A 19424-nucleotide genomic window follows, 5' to 3' on the forward strand; every position below is an offset into this window, starting at 1 on the left:
TCGCTTTTACTCTTCATACTTTGATTCTAAATTGACGCTGAAAATTTCGGCTTTCTTATATCCCTTCGTCCGATTGAAATTATCGTTTCGAATCTTGAAACCTATAAATATCAATATATAATCAACTATATCGTGTCGCTATAATCTCTTTCACCTACAACAGGATCGTGCAACTCGGTTAAACAGACGCTTATAGGTAAATGCATCTTCCTGTCGCACGATCGATCCGACAAGAAGAAACGAGACGACATCCTTTATCGATCTATCGATTCATCGCTTTCCTTTTTCTCTCTAACCCGTTTTTACAATAAAATACATTAACGTCTAACCTATTTCTATCCTCGTGTGTCTGTATATATTTATGTAAATTCAATCGATCGACACAAAGAGCGCTCGATAGAGAACGATAAATGGCTAGAATACGGTACGATTAAAAATACAACGAAGCTTCGTCGATTTTCATCGTTGAAATTAATAAATTTAAACTCGTTTCGTATCCAGATTACGTTGTCGAGTTGCGAATTTGGAAATATTCGACACTTGCTATCTATAGTTTTCGTTTTTTTTTTTCTTTTATTCTTCTCTTTCAAATTCGAAATATACGGCATAACCAGCGTTCCGTTTAACGCGATAATCTCGTCTCTTCGGTTCTCGAATTTTTCCAGTAAGTCCAATATTATTTGACTTTTCAAATTACTCGAAACATTCGCCTAATCGAAAATTCGGTTGGCGTTCGCTAATTTAAGAAATCGACTAATTCGTTCTAATAAATTCTGCAAATATTCGGATATTAAAAAATAGCCAAAATCTCTATGTTCTTAAGGTTCGGAATTTTCAAGCTCGAAAAGTATTCAAATTCTTCCGTTTCGGTTTAATATGCAAATATTTCCAAATACTCGAATACGCGATACATTGCACGAATTGTTGAAAATTTGAATTTCTCTAGTTGATAAAATTCGACGTATCGAATGATACGATTATTAGAAATAAAATATTTCGCGTTACACGACGAAATAGGTTTCCCTCGGTTCGAATTTCAAGTGCAACTGTAATTAGTTGCCAGTCTTTCGATTGCGTTCGTTTGACGATATTCGATTTCGTAAAAAGCGTATCACACGCGTGACAGCATAGTTAATCGAGAACCAAATAATTCGTGGCTATCTCGTTGAGCAAAGAAGTTACGTTTCCAATCTACGATTCCGCGAATCGAGTTTACATTTCGTCCAGTGGCACAAATTGAAAAATCATTAACGCTATCCTTATCCTTATTCTATAGATTATTCTAATCGTCGCCGTACGTTCTGTCCGATTTACACAGCCTTTTCTTCCTCGAACGTGTCGATGAATCACGACGCTTCGTTGTCATAACCACCGATTCTTTTCTTACGGCGCATCGAGTTTTTCTCAAATTTCGAAGAATCGATAACGATAAGAAGATATGTAATATCTTTATAACAGACAAATACTTGTTAATATTTCACGCATCGATACATTCTATTCGTCAAGGTGTCGTCTTACTTTGGTTTTAAAAAATATTTCAAGCAAACCACCATAGTGCGACAAGTATTCGATCCGAATGAAAAGTTTCATAGAAAAAGATTTTTATAGTTAAACATCGGAATCGATAAAAATTCTTTGTCGATCGAAGCAAACGTGTTCCTAGCGACCGTTCGAGTAGCAAACTTTTCGCACGTTGGACCGTTTTAAAGGAAATCGATCGAAGGAGAAACGAGACGAACGGAGGAAACGATTCTAAACGGTTTCAAGCTTCGTCGTCGATAGCACGCGAAATAAAAAATCAGGAATCCTGATTCTCGCTAGCTCGGTCCAAAGAAACCAAGAGTTTCCAACGTCCTGGTGACTCTTTCGATTAATTGGTCCTTGTATCGCCATATCGTCGTGTCTAACACGCTGTTTTCGCGATATTGGACGCAAGTCTTCTTCAACGATTTCACGCAATCGGCTCTGTAATGCTGAAGTTGAGCATCCTCGGTCTCTATGGGGTAACTGGTGCAACCGGCGCCCAAACAGGCCAAAGGAAAGTGATTGTGCAAGGTCACCACCCTCTCCGGATTGTGGAAGCACTTGATGTACTGATTAGGTTTCGTGAAGTTTTGCGAACGATAGACGTGCTGCAACATATGCATGTACCTGCGAACATATGAGAAATTTTGAATAAAGCGTTAACGGAGACGTTGCGTCGCTCAGTTCTCAAATTTTTGTATATTTAAATTTCCATATTTTTACGCTTTCTGATATTTCGATTCGTACGTTTTTAAATTTTCGAATTTTCAAACATTCGAATCTTTTAATTCACCAACTTTGGAATTCCCGAATTTTGAAAAATACTAAATTTTCAAATTTTTGGTCTCTTAAAACTTCAAATTTGTCGATCGTTCGAATTCCTAAACTCTTCGATCTTTGACTTTTCAACTTGTTAAATTTTTTACTTCGCGGGATTAAGTAGAAGGAAATTCGTGAAATGTACGTTAGATCATTATTTACGGTTTCGTTACGTTTCGCTTGGCTTTGCCTCTTTTCGGTTCGGAATTGGCTGACAGCGTTCGAGTGGTTGCTACATCGTAGTCGATACTATAGTTATTTTATTAAAGAGGGGTCCCGATACTTGGTTAGTTACGTTAAAATTTGCCAATACCTTTAATGACACAGAAGAAATTGTAAAAGTATCTTGGGTGCAATTTATTCGGCTTTCGAAACTAAACGATCATTTACCCAACACGAAGAATACCGTTATTATCGATACGTTACCATCTAATATCACGTTCAAGCTAAAATTTCACAATTTTACATAATTTCCAGCAAGGCTAATTACAATGATCGATATAATCGTCGAAAGATTTATTTCCTTTATATTCTGATCAAAATATTTTCCATGATAGTTATCTTCTCAATGAACATCGAACCTAATCCATCGACTTTCTTCTTAATTAACGAATCGTCGCTCTTTCTTTTGTTCAACAGATTACTCGAGTCAAACTATCATAAAACGTCGATAGGGAAGAAAAAGTTCTATTTTGTCGAATGTAATAAAAAAAATAGGAAAGTAAGTTATATATAATGTGTATAATATAGAATATAAAATATTAACTATAATAGTATACGTGCGATACTCACTTTGGCATGCCCTTAAAGTACCCGTGCGAGTGCAGCAAATCGTCGAGGAAATACACGTTCCTCACGTTATACGAAGCCCTAGTCTCGTTTCTAATCTTTAACGCTTTTTGCAGCACCCTCTTCATCAAATCCTGCCACGTAGCGTCTTTCACTGGCATGATCACTTCGTCCACATCCAATAAAGCGATATATTCATACTCGTACATATGCTTGTACAAACAGTCGTTATAAGGAATCAGTTCGTTCTGTCTCTTATGATTGGTCTTCTTCGTCAGATACATGTGTTGAAAAGCAGGAACGTTAGGTTGCCCACCAGGTAATGTCAGCGGAGTCACGTGGACCATTCCTAACTTCTGATAATGATCTAGAATCTTTGTCACGTTAGGATGAACCTGGAGCTGATAGAAGAAGATCTTGTCTGCGCCTAACAGGCTAATTAATTCGATCCATTCGACCAGTCTGACAGACAAATCCTCGTGAAGGAAGTCTAAACCTTTCACACAGACGGCAAAATCTTTTTTACGTTCTGGCTTATTGTATATGACTCTAAGATTATTGCTGGGAGTGTCGCAGTTCTTTTCCACCATAGAAACTGAAGCCGGAGGTCCCTTCGACCAATGAGACTGGGGGATCTTGCAGGCAATTACGTACGGCTGATAGATTCCCTGTTTGTAGTTACCCCATTTAGGGTACCAGATATATTTATATTCCAGGGTTTCGACAATGATAGGATCTCTTTCTCCATCGTACCAAAATTGACAGTGAGTCTTTACAGTAGGCTCGATTCTATCGATCATCCCAACGATCCTAACGGCTGGCCCTATTCTCGACAACTTTCTACGGTCGTAATAAGCGCCGAACAATTGAAACGTGCCGTTGCCGGTTCGCATCGTTTGCCAGTAAACGTTATTAAACTCTATATCGTAGATAGAGGGATACTTCAGATTGGAACAGCTATAATTGCCTTTAGTCTTGCTCTGACCAGCAGGATATTTGCTGTTCTTGTTCCAGTAAGCTAAAGGCAGACTAGGTATCCTCTGTTCTATTTCCTCGATCAACTCTTCCTCTGTTTTCGCTGGTCTTTTATCCAACAATGGCTCCAAATCTGAAGGATTTTTCGTTGGATTGTTGGATATGGTGGTCAAAGTTGTTAAGAGGCTGGAACCACCGGAATTTGAAAAACTCGAGTCTGCTGAGGATCTTTGCAACAAATATCTGGAGAGACCGAGACTGGAAGAGCCACGGTTCTTCATTATTTCGCGTCGACGATAGATGTCGTCGAGGAGAAGGTCGTTAGCGGACTCTTCGGCCGTTGGTGTCTCTCTGAGGCTGTTCTCCACATGACGGAATTGCACCGCTGCGATCATCACCAGGCCCCAGACGAACACGAACAACAGAGCGCGCCTGACGCACCTGGACCCTACGCCGCCACAGTTCTGCCACTTCATGCTGATCGACTAGCTGCGTATCGATTGAGACACGCTGGCTCTGTGGCCCCGGCTCCACTCACGCGGACGTCCAATCGTGTTGCGTCTGAAATCAAATTGAACAATGGTTATTAAAAGAAGGTATTTTCTTACCTATAAAATACCATAATAATTATGATAATTATTATAATAATACAATAACGTAAAACACAACTCTCTTTCTCCTCTCTATCTATTTATTTCAATGAAATTTTAATTTCTACTTTATTCATTTGAACCTGAATTTCTACTATGCATTCTACTTTCTTAGTATGGAAGAAAGATCATAGGCAGTGCAGAGAATCGGTGAATTCTTATTATACGAACTAATATAAGCTATTTGTCCCCCGGCAAATTCATATAACCGGGATTCTACCGAGCAAATTTACTTCTGTATAATTGTTTCATATTTTATCAGGATGATTGTTAAGCTCCTTTTAAACTCGTTATTTCTAATATGCTAAAAAGACTGTCTTGGCGGTAATATCACTTGCTACGTATAATAAACGAGATAAATTAGTATTGGAGTATTTGAATAAATTATTCGCCGAAAGATGTATTAATTTACAATGATTTTAGACTTTTTCAACTCTTTGTAGGAATTGTTAGATCGTTCGGTCCCAATATCTGAATCATATTTATTGAAAAAGAAAGAAACGTATAGACTTGATATTCGAAAACGCAAAACTTTCTTACCACGAATATTAACTCTAGTGACAATGATTTCGTTGGTTCGTTCAAACTATTTTGCAAACTATTATCTTTGCAAAGTGAAACTTAAATATACAGGATGTTCCAAAGGATACGAAGATCGAGAGTACAGAAAGCATAATGGTATCTCCTGGGACGAGTCGCGTCGGTTCGCCTAACGTTTGGGAGGAAGTCGATAATAACCGGAAGCGTTTTCCCGACAGTTGACGCAACCGGCGAAACTGGAGGATCGTAATCAAACTCTTCCTCCTTATAAGTCGAGTTACAAGAAAGAAACAAAAAGAGATTATCCTACGGTTGTTTTTACTCGTCAATAATCTTAGACTATGATCTTCGACATAATTGCCTCTTCCATCGAGGAAAATCTTTTCCTGTATACCATTAAGCTTGGCTTATTACTTGCGATCGCTCATCCAGAACAATATTACCATGAACTAAATGACTTGGAGGTTAGAGTTAGAGGTCTTCGTTGAATTCCACGTTATTACGATCCTGCTCTTGTGAAATTATCCTTGAAACAAAATCTTGCATTCTAAATTCTATGGGCATTGCACTAAATCTAAAATATATTTCCATCTGAAATTTCTAACCATTTTGTTTTCAAATTGAAACCGTGAATTCTTTAATTCTTTAATTCATCGTTGATATACCGCGGATTTTCACGCATTTAAATGCATACGCATGGAAAATTAAAAAATACAACGCGCATGCAGAAATACGTAAAATATCTAAAGGATAATATTTGCTAATTAAAACAAATATCTGCCTAACGCTTGCTTTTTTAACTGCGTTTATAATAAACTCGGGCTTTTTCGCAATTGTTAACTTCAATCGTTCATCAAATTCATTCATTTAAAATATAAAGGATGTTACTTGTTATATTTTCTCCCTGTGTTCGTGAAACAGCGTACACATAGAACTGCAAGCGATTACGATTCTGGTTTTCGAAATTATCCTTGACCTTTTCGCGCTTGGAATGGTAATTATGTCCAATTTTATCGTTTTTCAATTTCAGTGGTGTATATGGAAAGTGAAAAACAAGCTTGGCAGACAAACGGTATGGTGGAAAGCTTATCTGGAACGAGTCGACCGTGTCAAGGTATCAAGAACGATACTGGACTTACTGCGGTAGCTTTCACGCCTGGCCGAGGAGACAGCTTTTATTCGTCTGTTTATTTATAAACCGGGTGTAAGTGACGGAGCGTGATACGAATTACGAAAGGTGGTGAATAATCCGCGAGAAATGGAGGGGATGGCTTTCAACTGCTGCATTTTTGTACATATATTTGTAGTTTTATTTTCACTCTGAGTTTATTCCTCGAGATATTACTTACAAGATATTACACTTTGAGTTATAAGTTTTATTTTATCATAGCAACATCCGTCGTAGCAAAAGTAAAACATTTAAATGTAAAATTTCATAAAATTAAGACAGAAAATGGTCATAGAATTAAGAATTTAGTACTTAGATTTTAGGCGAATTGAGAATTGTAAAGCTAAGAATCGATAATGCGTCTTTTATATAAATATATTGACGTAATGAACGTTTGGTGCGATGAGCGTTAAATTCCAGAAAATTAGACACAATTAAGATAATTGCTAAAGATTTAAAAAGACAGCAAGATTCGAGATCCAGGCAGATACGTATGAAATTGAAGACGTTGGGTTTATCCGTGGAATCGTACGTTTGATGTGTATCGAATAAAATAAAAGACCATGACTAATAACCAATGGTTCGTGACTCGAATGCACAGATGGTAAATTATTAACGTTTATAGCTAATAAGTTGCGTACAACAGTAGCAACGGCAAATCTTGCAATATTCTCGCAAAGAAAGAAACGATTACATGACCGATTTTACGACCTTGCTAAGTCACGTGACGACCTTGCCAATAGGAACGAAGCAAAGCTAAGATATACGCATTACGCATAATAGTCTCTAGAATCTAATGAAATGTTAAGTTGATTCACAGACTAACAGCATCGGCGAACACGCTGAATATCTGATCGATTGCGAAACACAGCATTCCATCGTTTTCGATTAATGTCTAATCGAAACTAAAGTTGTTATACCTATCCTAAATGATTTTCAAAGTTTATGGAAAGTTTGTAGGACATTTAATAATCGCAGGATTCTGACAGAGATTATAATCTTAGAGGGCAGGCTACGTAAATTTATTTTTCAGATTTTTATCAATTTTTATTACGCAATGTTACTATACACAGACACGTAAACTTCGACGTTTATTCGATTTTACGAGCCAATTATATTACGAACGCTACTATAAAAATTTACTGTAATTTCAAAATCACATATATTCGATATTTTATAAGAACCAGAAACACAAGTTTAAGATATATTCTACACGCACTATCCGACATTTCCAGCTTCTACTGTTTTAGATATTTCTACGAATCTCTCTTAACCGGAAGCTTGAAGATTTAAATGTAAACCGATTATTAAACGTAAATTTTAATTTGGTCGATTTTACGATTTCGACATATCGTAAAAGCTGCGCTATCGACGATAGCATAACCGGTAGCGGATAAAAGTCGATTATGATCGGTTAAGAGACCCTCTCTGCTAGTCGAATCCTTGTTATCCAACCACGCCAGAGAAACAGTGAGACGCGCAGGCTCGGAATACGTAGAACCGGTTATGCTGATGGCAAAGTGTTTTTCACCTTTTGCACCTCCCTCTACCTGGCCATCGCCCAGCCGCTCGCGAACACGCCGATGCTCTTTCGTCTAGCTAGCACGACGCTGTCCAACTTAAGTTCCAGAGCTTAGTTGGCGAACCTCTCTCGCTTTTGTTCGACAACGTGTTAACAGGCACGTCGTCGAAATGAAACTTTTAATTCAGAGGCTCAGGAAGTGCAAATGCAGTTTTCTCATGAAACAAAATGAATAAAGGAAACGACGTATCACGCGTGTACTCGCACAGACGTTACGCGAAGGTATTCGAGTACGTGTTACACTTTGCAATCTCATTAACGATATTACGAGACTTCATTATCGTGATTATATCGATAGAGTTCAAAACGAATCTGAAAATGTATGCAGAAATTATTTGATATTTAGCACAAGTATAATATTTCATAGAGATTACAAAAGTATTTAAACAGCCGATTATTCGCTACTTTTGTAAGCCTGAATATTTAATGGGGCCATCTTTAACGCCTCTTATATGCTCAAAGTGGATATTCATGTCGTATGCTAGTTATGTACTAAATATATACTTGCAACAAGTATCTTTTGACTTGTTTATAGATTTTGACGATCGCGATAGTCGAGTCTTGTCACGATGTTAATGAAATTTCAAAATATTTCACGCAACATGCATCAATGTAAATATACAAGTTCCCTATTAGAATACCTCCGTGGGCATCTTACCGACCCAACACCTAATCGTCGTATATTTCTTCGTCTTGCGTATTTCTGGTTTCTCGCAGAGAAAGGAAGCGAAAGAGAAAGAGAGATTACGAGACTCTTGGATTTGATGAGGAAAGTTTGGAGGAATAATTGAGATTTTAACCTTCTATAACGAGTTAAATACTATATATTCAAATGAGAAGCCAAATTGATCGACTCCATTAAGATATATTGATTTTTAAGAAGTTAAACATTAATCATAAACCCTCTCTTATTCGAATGAAGAAGTTTGTATATTTTATAGAATTAAATTTCATTTTATCTATTTATTAGTATGTCACTATATTTCATTCCTATATCATAAGACTGATCCCCAATGATTTATTGTAATTATTTTCAATTTATTTTTTAATCTACTATATTATAAGTCTATTATAATTTATCGTGGCTTGAGATTCGTTTAATATGTAATAATTTATCGTAAGCAATCTAGTAAATATCGTCTTTCTTTAATAAATAAGATACATTCGAGTTATCAAAGATTTAATGGTTAATAGGTAAGTTCCTTTTTAGAGTAACTTTCTGAAGGGTTACTTACGGGCAGGGTTGATGTGTAGGGAGATTAAAAGAGGGAAGTTTTAGAGTGGATGAAGTTTAGTGCTTTGGGAGGATCATTGTAGGAATTTTAAGGCTCTCCGAGGGAAATATTTTATTTAATATTTCTATTTAACGAGTATGGAAGTTTTTATACGTTTTACGCGTCTTGGAAGGATTATAGGTATTAAGGTCTAATTTTAATCTTAACAAATATTTTCATTCGCGAGATACGTTTAATCTCTTCAAAAGAAACTTTGGAGTAAAAATAGAAATCTTTCTTTTCGAGAGATCTCCGATATTAAGCTTAACTATAATCTTTCCATTGCAAGAGCATATTTGCGAAAAATGTTGAGTAAAGGTAAAATATTCAGACGGAAGAAGGATTCTAAGTTGTTCAGAAATTCAAAGTAAGGATCTTTCTTTAAACAAGAACATCTAAATATTCGTTATTCGTTCTATCGAGAATCTAACGGAAAACCAAAGATACCAAAACGTTGCTAACGAAACGGAAACCAAAGTACTACAAAAGTACCAATGTTCATTCTTGAGCCACTGGATTCAGAAAAGACAGTCGTCTAGTCGTTTCGATGAATGGGATATCGCGTGCAAGGGAAAGTGTCACGCAGATCTCTCAATAAGCGAACTGTCCTTGCAATTTGAAAAAAAAGTTATCTCGAATTCCATCACGAACTAACTTCGCGACACCATAGAATTCTAACTAAATTCGATTTAAAAATAAGAAAAAAATATGTTTGTTTTAAGCGGGAAGAATGATTTTCCAATAATATCAGCGATCGGATGGAATTTCAAATGACAGAGAGAACTTTTGAGGCACGCGCTTACGCTGGGCGTATTCTAGAATCGCAGTGATTCGAACAAATAATTTCGAAAGTTATCACGAAATTGAAGTTATCGCGAAAGATGATTAAGCCTTCTAGCTTTAGGTTCCTAAAATAAAAGTGTATGATAAGCAGATGTATCTATTTTTACTTTCTTGAATCTCTTATGTTTCTTGAAATTGTCACGAGGAAATTAAATTCGTCGATTATCTGGAAAATTGAAACACGGAAGATTCGATGATACTGATCGTTTATTTTTGCGTTGTAGAGAAATTTTTCTGACGAGTGGAGTAAATTTTTCTGGTGAGTGGATCAAAATAACTTCTATTGGTTGCGTTATTTTTAAGTTACGTGACGTACGGAAGGATGGAATTTTATTTTTGAAGAACGTAGGATTTTAACTTGAAAATCACTCGGAACATCGATTGATTTTAATCTACACGATTAAAATATAACGTGAATATAAGAAATAATATGATTAAAATTACCGAAACAATTTCTTTAATTCGTTTAATTTATATTGAAATTACTGTTAGTAATAAGTAGTAGTGGTGAGTAGTATCGCTATTAGTATTAATAACTTGTAAACTCTTCTATCCGAATTATTAAAATGTCTATTAATTTCGTCTAACATTCTGTCTGGCTCAAAAACTACTGAAAAATCAAAGAACTGCAAGAATATTCCCGGCTGGAAAGCGTCGCTTTGCTGCGTATAGCCAGCACGCGAGTTGAGTAAGTTTGCCAGGCCGAAACGCTGCAGTCCGCTGTATCCTGAGAGAAACTGGACCCAGAAGCCGTAAATTCGTCAAGGTTAGGGACTGGGCGTGTCGTGACACAGCTTGGCGATAAGTCAATCTTTATTGGGAACGAAAGATCAGGACCCTATACCATTGTGCAATATCTGGAAGCATGGAACTTTCTCGATAACGAATCGAGAGTAACAAATCTAGACTTTCGGTGCTGGGCTTAAATTCCCGATATTAGAACGACCACGGTAACAATTTTGAACCCCAATATAGAATATGTTATTAAGATAGAGATATTTCAAAAATTCAATGTAAACGTGCGATATCGTATTATAATTTTTACAGAGATACCGTGCTAAGTTACGATATACGTATAAGTATATATCTGTGTATCTAAAAATATATTTTAATTTTATATATTTAAATGTTATAAAATAAATCTTGATTTTAGTTCATGACAATAGCAATTTAACGATCGCGGTAGAGGAAGATTAATCAAAATTGCGAGTCTTAACCTAATGAATTTTGTACGTAGATTACGTAGATTAGGAAAAATGTTCACATTCGGAAGAAGAATCACACTGTTTGGTACGCGAGACACAGCGTTTTGCTATTTCTTTGAGGATGTCAAGCGTTTTCGATTTTTTTTAGTAGTTTTTAAAAATTGTAAAAAGTACAAAGTTCCAACGTACGATAATTTTTCCAAATGCTTTAAAATAAAATAACTGTGAGGTTAGATAATTATAACATAAGAAAACAATCACGAGATTACAAAGATTTCAATAACGAAACCAATTGCAATCGTCGACCATTCCAGTTCTCCACGTAATCGTATCTCGTAATTACATCTCATTCTTCAACGTATTAAAGTCTCCTTATACTTCGTTCAAGTATCGTATCGTTCTATGAAAAATATATTTTACCGCTCCAACGTAGAATATACCTGAAAAATGAAAAAATTGCAGGTTCATCAACTCCGCTGTACGATCTTTCAAACATCCCAACATCCAATAATTCCTCTAAATTCTGCAAAACGCGATAACCGCGATTCTCTAATTATAACGTAAAGAATCTAATAAAAGTTGAAAAGATTTCAACCAAACCTACGACCATCGACCTCTACATTTCTCTGCGCAAACTACCATTCGCATTCGAAAGTTTCATTATACTCGAGCAAAGAAGCATGCCGTTCGACAGAGCGTTTGAAGACAAAGCGTTTTGCTATACGACATCCAGCTCGACCATATGGAAAGTCGACTGGAGAGAGCGACTGATGCTGTTGCTGTACATGTCTGCTCCAATTGCGATTTCTCGCTTACGCGTGCTAATTAACCCTAATTGTAGCAGCCTGGGGAGAGAAGCGGGAGAACCAGAGACGATTTCACTCGTCGAGGATCCTTCTCGTCGATCTTCGCGATTCGAGAGTAAGATACCATTGCAATGTATCGTCCACGATCGTAAACAGACGCACATACGTGTATACATACACGTGTCACGCATGCCTGGATTCTTTCAACACCGAAAGTTCCGTGTTTCGGTGCTCGTGTATTACTCCTGGCAAACCGCTGGTTACGTGGAACGACAATTACGGTTATGTCAAACTTGGTTGGTTTGGCTTGTTTGCTATGATGCTTCTAACCGCTCAACATCGTAGCGTGTTAAGTAACGAGAGTGCAGAAATAAAAGACGATTATTAGACTGCGAATTTTTATGCCTTTAGAAACACAACTGGATGGATGGAATTTAAATAGAAATTCGTTTCATCTATTCTTTGTATCGCTTATTGTATCGAGACTTATCCCTATTACTATTTTGTGTATGTACGCGCTCGATGCATTTTCTTTCTATCTTTATTCCTATTCCGTTTTATGTCTGTTCCTTAAAGCTAAATCTTAATTCGCCGTTTGTCCAAATTGTTCGTATCTTAATTTAATTTTATCTATATTCATCTGTATCTTAATTTGTTCATTCCTTAAAGCAACGTCTTATTTCGCTATCTGTCTTTGTATATCTATATCTTAATTTATTGCACGTATTATTACATGTTTTCTATGCGTTAGTCTTTGGTTAGTTTTCACTTATCAAATATCGAAAGATTTCTGATATTCTGCATGTGTTTGCATCGCGTACGTTTATGCCGAATTTACAGATACAAAAATGCTTGCGATTTAGAAAAAATATGACTTCTTATATAAAAATTTGCTATTTAGTGGTTACGAAATGACGATTTACTTTTGGAAAATATGCGTACAAGTATTGATAGGCATCTATTGGTGTCGCCTTTTATTCATTTTGTAACATGAAACGATTTTATATAACGATATTATCTATCATAAAGACAACTTCTATCATTTATGCCAGAAGATAGCAAATTGATAGTTTATGGGTTCTAATTAACGTACTCTAACGAGTAATTTAAAACCAAGTATCTATTTCAAAATATTATTTCATAATATTCTCCTCGGGATCTTTAGCTTTTAGCAGTTCTTTCGAAGAAAATACACGTTCTCCCTGAAAACTAAATTCTGAATTGCATAGTATAAAATTAAGTTCTATAGGCTCTAAAGTCCCAGAGACCTATTGTTCGTTCTTCGATAGTCCGCATAACAAACGATATCGACTGTGTTTGAACCTTATTCGTGCATTGGCGATGAATTAGGTCAATCATTGATCGATGGAAGATCATTAAATATGAAAGAAGGAACGTATTGGATGATACTCGTTTCTGTGTCATGGAATTGGTATTTTAATGATAATTGAATCATTTCTAAAACAAAGTGTCTGCTATGGAAATAGCTATCACCTAATGTCCTTCGATCGCTCATAGCAATTTTTTTATCTTTAAAGTTGTTAATCTCCAGTATTAATGAGACGCACTACCATTATCTCTATTTAAGATCATCTTCGTACGCGGTGAAAGGCTCACTCCACTGAGATAGCATCGAGCAAGTCATCGTTTGCAAAATCGGAACATAACTTCAATCATGCGAACCATATTCATTAAATAAAATTCTCTAAGAAACCAACCACTCGAAAAGAGCGATCTAAATTATCGTTAATCGATCGACAAGCGATGAAATCCTATTTGATATATTGAAAATAAATCATGCGTAATTAAGTAATCTGTTATTAACGAAGGTAAAGCTATTACTCTTGCATAGATCCCATCTCACGTTGACGGCAAAGGACGCGCGTACCTTGTACCTTTAACAAAGAGGTTGAAAGAAATTCCTACGAGTGATCTTTGAGATCTTTCCAAGAAAAATCTCAGGTGAAACAGCACACGGAAAAGCTTTGCTGTCTCATATATACTCGAAGTGAACGAGGAATTTCTTAACAAGGGTCTAGTCACCAAGAACCTCGATCGTAGACATCAAATTGCATTAAACGGACCTAGAATTAGTAACGTGCATACCTAATCTGAAAATCTAACCTACCAGTCTGCGAAATCTGCAATCGTTAAATTATCGTCAAACACATCCCTTTAAATAGTGCTAAATAAAATTACTCTGGCGACAAGTACCGGATTGAAGGAACTTTAAGCGAAAATCTCTGTGATAAAAATCAAGATTCAAGCGTTCTCTCCGCTCTGGAAAATATATCGTTATTTAACAAAATCTAACTAGTAAATCTCTCTCTCTCTCTCTTTCTTTGCATTTATCGCATTATCGTCGCTAATAATCAGAAAGTTTGAGGTTGATGCGACGTTGAAATTTTTATAAAGTCGATTTCGATATACCATAATTAATCAAAGTTTTTATAGAATGAATGTCGATCGCAGCAAATAAATTACAACTATCGACACGATTTCCTACATCGAAACGCTTGTAGTGGATAAAATAGAGGTTGAAAGAAGCAACGCGGTCGAGAGTAAAAGGATCGCACCCACGCAGCGATTCATAGCAATATTTATAGGGCGATGGAGTTAAGCGACCGGGTTAAGCGCGATGAGACGTTTTAGTTAAACGAGCTGCCTGCAGCGAATCGACCGACTTTGTCTGCGATTATATTGCCATCTCGGTACCTGCAAGATACCTCGTTAGCTAAGCAAGATTAAATTGAAGAGAAAAAATTATAATTACGCTTTGTAAGCGCATCAATGCGTAAAACTTGTTAAACAATGAAAAATTGCTCTCTCACTGTAACGTTTCTTCTAACTCGATAAAATAACTTCTATTGCCAGACTGCGAATATTTATGCATTCTTGAAAAATCTGCAGGCTGTATATGATTTCGAGATTAATTTCGCACAAATTATAATTTGTTGATCGATCGATGGCCATTCGGATCGCATTTTTGGAGACGCGTTAGATTAATTTGTTAGACAATTTTTACGTGTTACTCAAAACGTTATATAGAATCGTACTTTTCTTGTTTCTTGTTTCTATTTTTGTCATTAGATCGTAGATATTAGATAGATAGTAGCATTTCTAGAAAATTCAGCAACGCAAAAACGTACAAAATACAAGTGGTACGCGGAAATATACGAAATATGCAAAATTAAACATTCATTCTAACAAGAGGAAGTAAGTTCCTATTTAGTTTTCATTTATTTGTTATGTTGATAAAAAGATGAATTGCACAAACATTCGTAGTGTATTTACCATTTTCCGAAGCATCGCTTATTTTCCTTAAATGTACTTTCTCATTTGTATCTATGCATTATAGTTTTAGTAATTAGGAAATAGACTTACGGGTCTAAGAGTTAAAATCTAAGAGTTAAAATCTAAGATCTAAGAGTTAAAAAGACGTAAGAACGATTTCTTAGGGCGTTAAAAAATTCTTTAAATCTTCTGCAAGGGTTTCAAAATATTTGAACGCTATTCAAATTTTTCCCGCATATGTTCTAATATTTATGGGCCGAAGCGTACGTGTTAGAAGCTTCGCTTTTGCTCGGCAAAGGGATAGAATATAAAGCTCGTTTGGTATTCGTCTCGTTGTGTCGACTCAATCATTGATGACAGTCAGACCACGTATCGTTAATAATCGAGCGTTTGTGGACGCACGGCTAACTCGCGCGAAACGCTCGGAACGGACCATCAGCTTGCACGATACGCTCGCGTAACACGCGTGTATCGCGCAATTAGGACAGTCACACGCGAATACTTAAACGACACACGGTCGAGTCGAAAACCAGGCCGTTGTTCCCTTCCACACACAGGAAGCAAAACGCGTCGCGTTAAATTGACGTCCGCCAACGCGTCATCGTCTGCTCTTGGGGGATAATCGAACGTTCCAGAGACTTTAGACGAATCTCCTCGTTTTCTTACTTTAACGTCGTCGTATCGTTTACGATGATTTGTCGATGAGAAGCTTTCAATTTGCAGAGGACTACGTTATTTCGCATCAATCTGATCGTATTAGCTCCTCGTTATTTCACTTCCACGTGACTGTATCGTCTATGGCAATTTGTTCAAAAGTTTTCAATTTATCTGATTATAGAGAACAACGTTGTTTCGCTTCAATTTGATCGTATTATTTACAACGAAGAAAATGGAACACGTAACAGTATTTTTCCTAAATATAATTTTATTGCTTGCTGATTATCTTACTTCGATTACGTGATTATCTATGACAATTGGTTCAAACACTTTTCAATCGAGGAAATTACAATGGACAACTTATCTTATTTGTCGTATAACTCTCACAAAATTATTAGTTTTTACAAATCTTTTTAGATTCTTATCGATCAAAAAAAAAAAGATTAACAACGATCTATTCGCGTTTCGTCGATGGTAGACAACGTTGCGAAACGGTAGTCAGAAAGATTGCGCGGTGTCTTGCTTACACATTATATTATAATACCATTCAGATGATATCTGTCTTACGTCATCACTTTAAAATGCTGTTTTTATAATATCTATCAAGTATCTCGCGGTGTACCGACAAGAATCCTCGTGTTGGTTAAAGTCTTCGTCAATTATACCAGGTTTCTCGATTTTTAAATTTTTAACGGTGTAAATAGAGAGACGCACATAGTAGATACTATAAATTTCACGTGTTAAATATTACCGTACATGAGGCAGTTATTAATATTTGTGACGGTCGCAGAGGAAAATAACACGATGAATACGTCTTTGTACGTTTTTTCATTTTAACATTAATTTTTCATTGTTGCGACTAAAAAGAAATATTTTAATATGAAACAGGGAGAAGGTCTCCCAGGCTCAGAAAAATAGTTAAAGATTCGTGAAAGCCAAAGGTAAAACTGTTAGGGAAGAAGAATATTTTAATACCTTTCGATATTTTGATATTGAAACAAGCAATATTTCTGAAATTATGAAAAGGATGAGAAAGGTTTATATAACTGCGCAATATAGTTATAAACACGGATAGTTACAAGTTTATGTAACTCCAAAAAAGAAAAAGAAAAATGGACAAGTTTGATAACCTGGGATTAATAAAACCTGGCATAAGAAAATACTAAAAAAAGAAAAAAAAAAAAAAATAGAAAATGTAACTTGTCGCGTTTTTCCCTGTAGATGCCACTTACTCGTTACTAAATTTCGTTTCTTTATTTTCTACAAAAAATCGAAAACACGCGTGTTCTGTATCCAACGCCAAAGATTTAAAAAAATCTCGAGAACAGAGAGATAATTATCTTTAAAATCGTTGGTTCTCGAATCTTTGTCGTTTAATCACGTTGTGATTAATCAAAATCGTACTCCGTGGATTAAACTTCGTTCGCTTTGATTACAAATCATTTAGCTCGTTGGAACGAGAGGAAAGAACGAAGGGTGAAGAAATAATAGAAAGACCTCGGCCAGTTGTTCCAGTTCGTTTTCTTTTCTACCCGTTTCGAAATTTCTGAGGATATCTGATTGTAATGCTTAGCCTTTTGGAATGACGCACGGTGAACATGCTCAGTTGATTTTCAGATTATGTTAATTACGGTTAACGTTCAATCGAGTAAGGTTGAAAGCTACTATTTACCCGAGGTAAATGGAAGATGAGAGACTGTTGATTCGTTGCAGTTTTGCATATTAGGTTCGCAAATATGTATTTGTCTGTATTTGGAGAACGAAACTGCAGTTTGCCTTCGTTTATAGTATTTTAAAAGACAGTATGATAATTGAAGTGCGATTAACTAAAGCGTGAATGATCGTTTAGTGGAAACCAATTATAGATTATTCGATTAGAAGAATAAAATGGAAGTTGTCCGTCTAACTTTGCCATTAGAAAAGTGATACTACGACTTCTTCTTTTTATTTAAGATATTTTACGAAAGAGTACAATGTTTAATTGAAAATTTACGCATTAAATAGATACATACAGGGTATGTCCGAATAACGTGTACAAAGGGATTATGGGTGGTTCCTTGTGAAAAAATAAGAGGAAAGCGTGGAATAAAATTTCCGTTTAAGGCTTCATTTTCAAAAAAAAAATAGAATCTGAACGTGCTTAGTTAATTCGATTCGCTTAGTACGCGCGTATGATTTTCAAATTTATTTCCACATTTATTCTACATTTTCGATTTATTTGCACGCGTAGAATAACGTCGTGTTGATTATTTATTGCCGTTCGAAGTTAGCCGTGTTCAAGTATTGCTGATAAATTTTCAAACTCGATTCCCTCGAAAACGAAACGTCGTATGAAAAAAAGTTATTCTATATCTTTTCACGAAGAATCGCTTCGTTCGCCCGCACGTACGCGTTATTCAGCCGCACCCTTCATAGAAATGAACATAAATAGAACAAAAATAAAATAAAAGATACAACATAAAACGAACAAGACGAATAAAACAGAAATGCGTAACATAAAATGCAACTTCAAAAGCGTTTCTTCCTTTCTAACCACGTTGCAACCTCAAAGAGATAAGAAAAATATCCAAGCTTCCTCTTTGACACGTTGTACTCGTCGTTTACTTTGCTTTTTCCTCGACTTGCTCTCGCGGGGGAACTGAAAAACACAGCCGCCGGATGTTCTAACGAAGAAATAACAGCATGAACGATCATGGCCACGAAATTAATCGACGAGAAATGAGATTACTTCGAGATTACACGGATCCACGGTAAATCATCTCTCCTTAATCGTTTCCTTTCTTCTTATCTACTTCTTCCTTTCTTATCTAAGAATAGGGAAATAAAAAATGGACCAAGATTCTTTCATACGATGCTTCGTTTCTGACAAAATGAAATATGAAAATTTAACAAGTACGCGTGTACCAGACCAATTTTTAAGTCAACATATTGAAATTTTCTTAAAAAACGTTTTGTTCCATATCTTTTATTTATTTTCCCGTGTACTTTCTGCTGATTGTTTGCTCCTATCCAGCTGATATTTTCGATCTGTTTTATCGATGATAAAATCATCATGATCGATTACCGATTATTATCACACCTATGTAATAAATTGCGTAATAAATATAATGGTGTAGCTGCTACTAAAATGTAATCTATAGGCACTTTGTGGCCTGACTCATTAACAAATAATGAAGGAATATTATAAATATACATAGAGAAGCAGGAAAATGTTGAAACCTGTGTTAAAGACGTGGATTTAATAACAAGACGAAAAAGATTTCAAATCAGAGCACAACAGGAAACGTAACAAGCCTGA

At 35.9% G+C, this 19424-nt stretch overlaps 1 protein-coding gene and 1 long non-coding RNA gene across 4 annotated transcripts in view; one reads left to right on the forward strand and one right to left on the reverse strand.

Annotated features, from left to right (window-relative positions):
• Positions 1-571: 571 nt before the first annotated feature.
• LOC100646149 overlaps positions 572-19424 on the reverse strand; it is a 65508-nt gene continuing 46655 nt past the window's right edge. For all 3 annotated transcript variants that reach the window (XM_020864181.2, XM_020864180.2, XM_020864179.2), the window contains 2 exons: positions 3136-4668; positions 572-2151 (listed from right to left, as the gene is read on the reverse strand). In XM_020864181.2, coding sequence (XP_020719840.1) covers positions 1818-2151; positions 3136-4583 — 1782 coding nt within the window. In that variant the 5' untranslated portion in view covers positions 4584-4668 and the 3' untranslated portion in view covers positions 572-1817. The remainder of the gene's footprint in view (positions 2152-3135; positions 4669-19424) is intronic.
• LOC125385540 lies at positions 4565-9009 on the forward strand. The gene is made up of 2 exons (XR_007224943.1): positions 4565-4703; positions 6328-9009. It is a non-coding gene; the product is annotated as an uncharacterized LOC125385540 (long non-coding RNA).

Source organism: Bombus terrestris, chromosome 8 (genome assembly GCF_910591885.1).
Source record: "Bombus terrestris chromosome 8, iyBomTerr1.2, whole genome shotgun sequence".
NCBI classification, from domain to species: domain Eukaryota; kingdom Metazoa; phylum Arthropoda; class Insecta; order Hymenoptera; family Apidae; genus Bombus; species Bombus terrestris.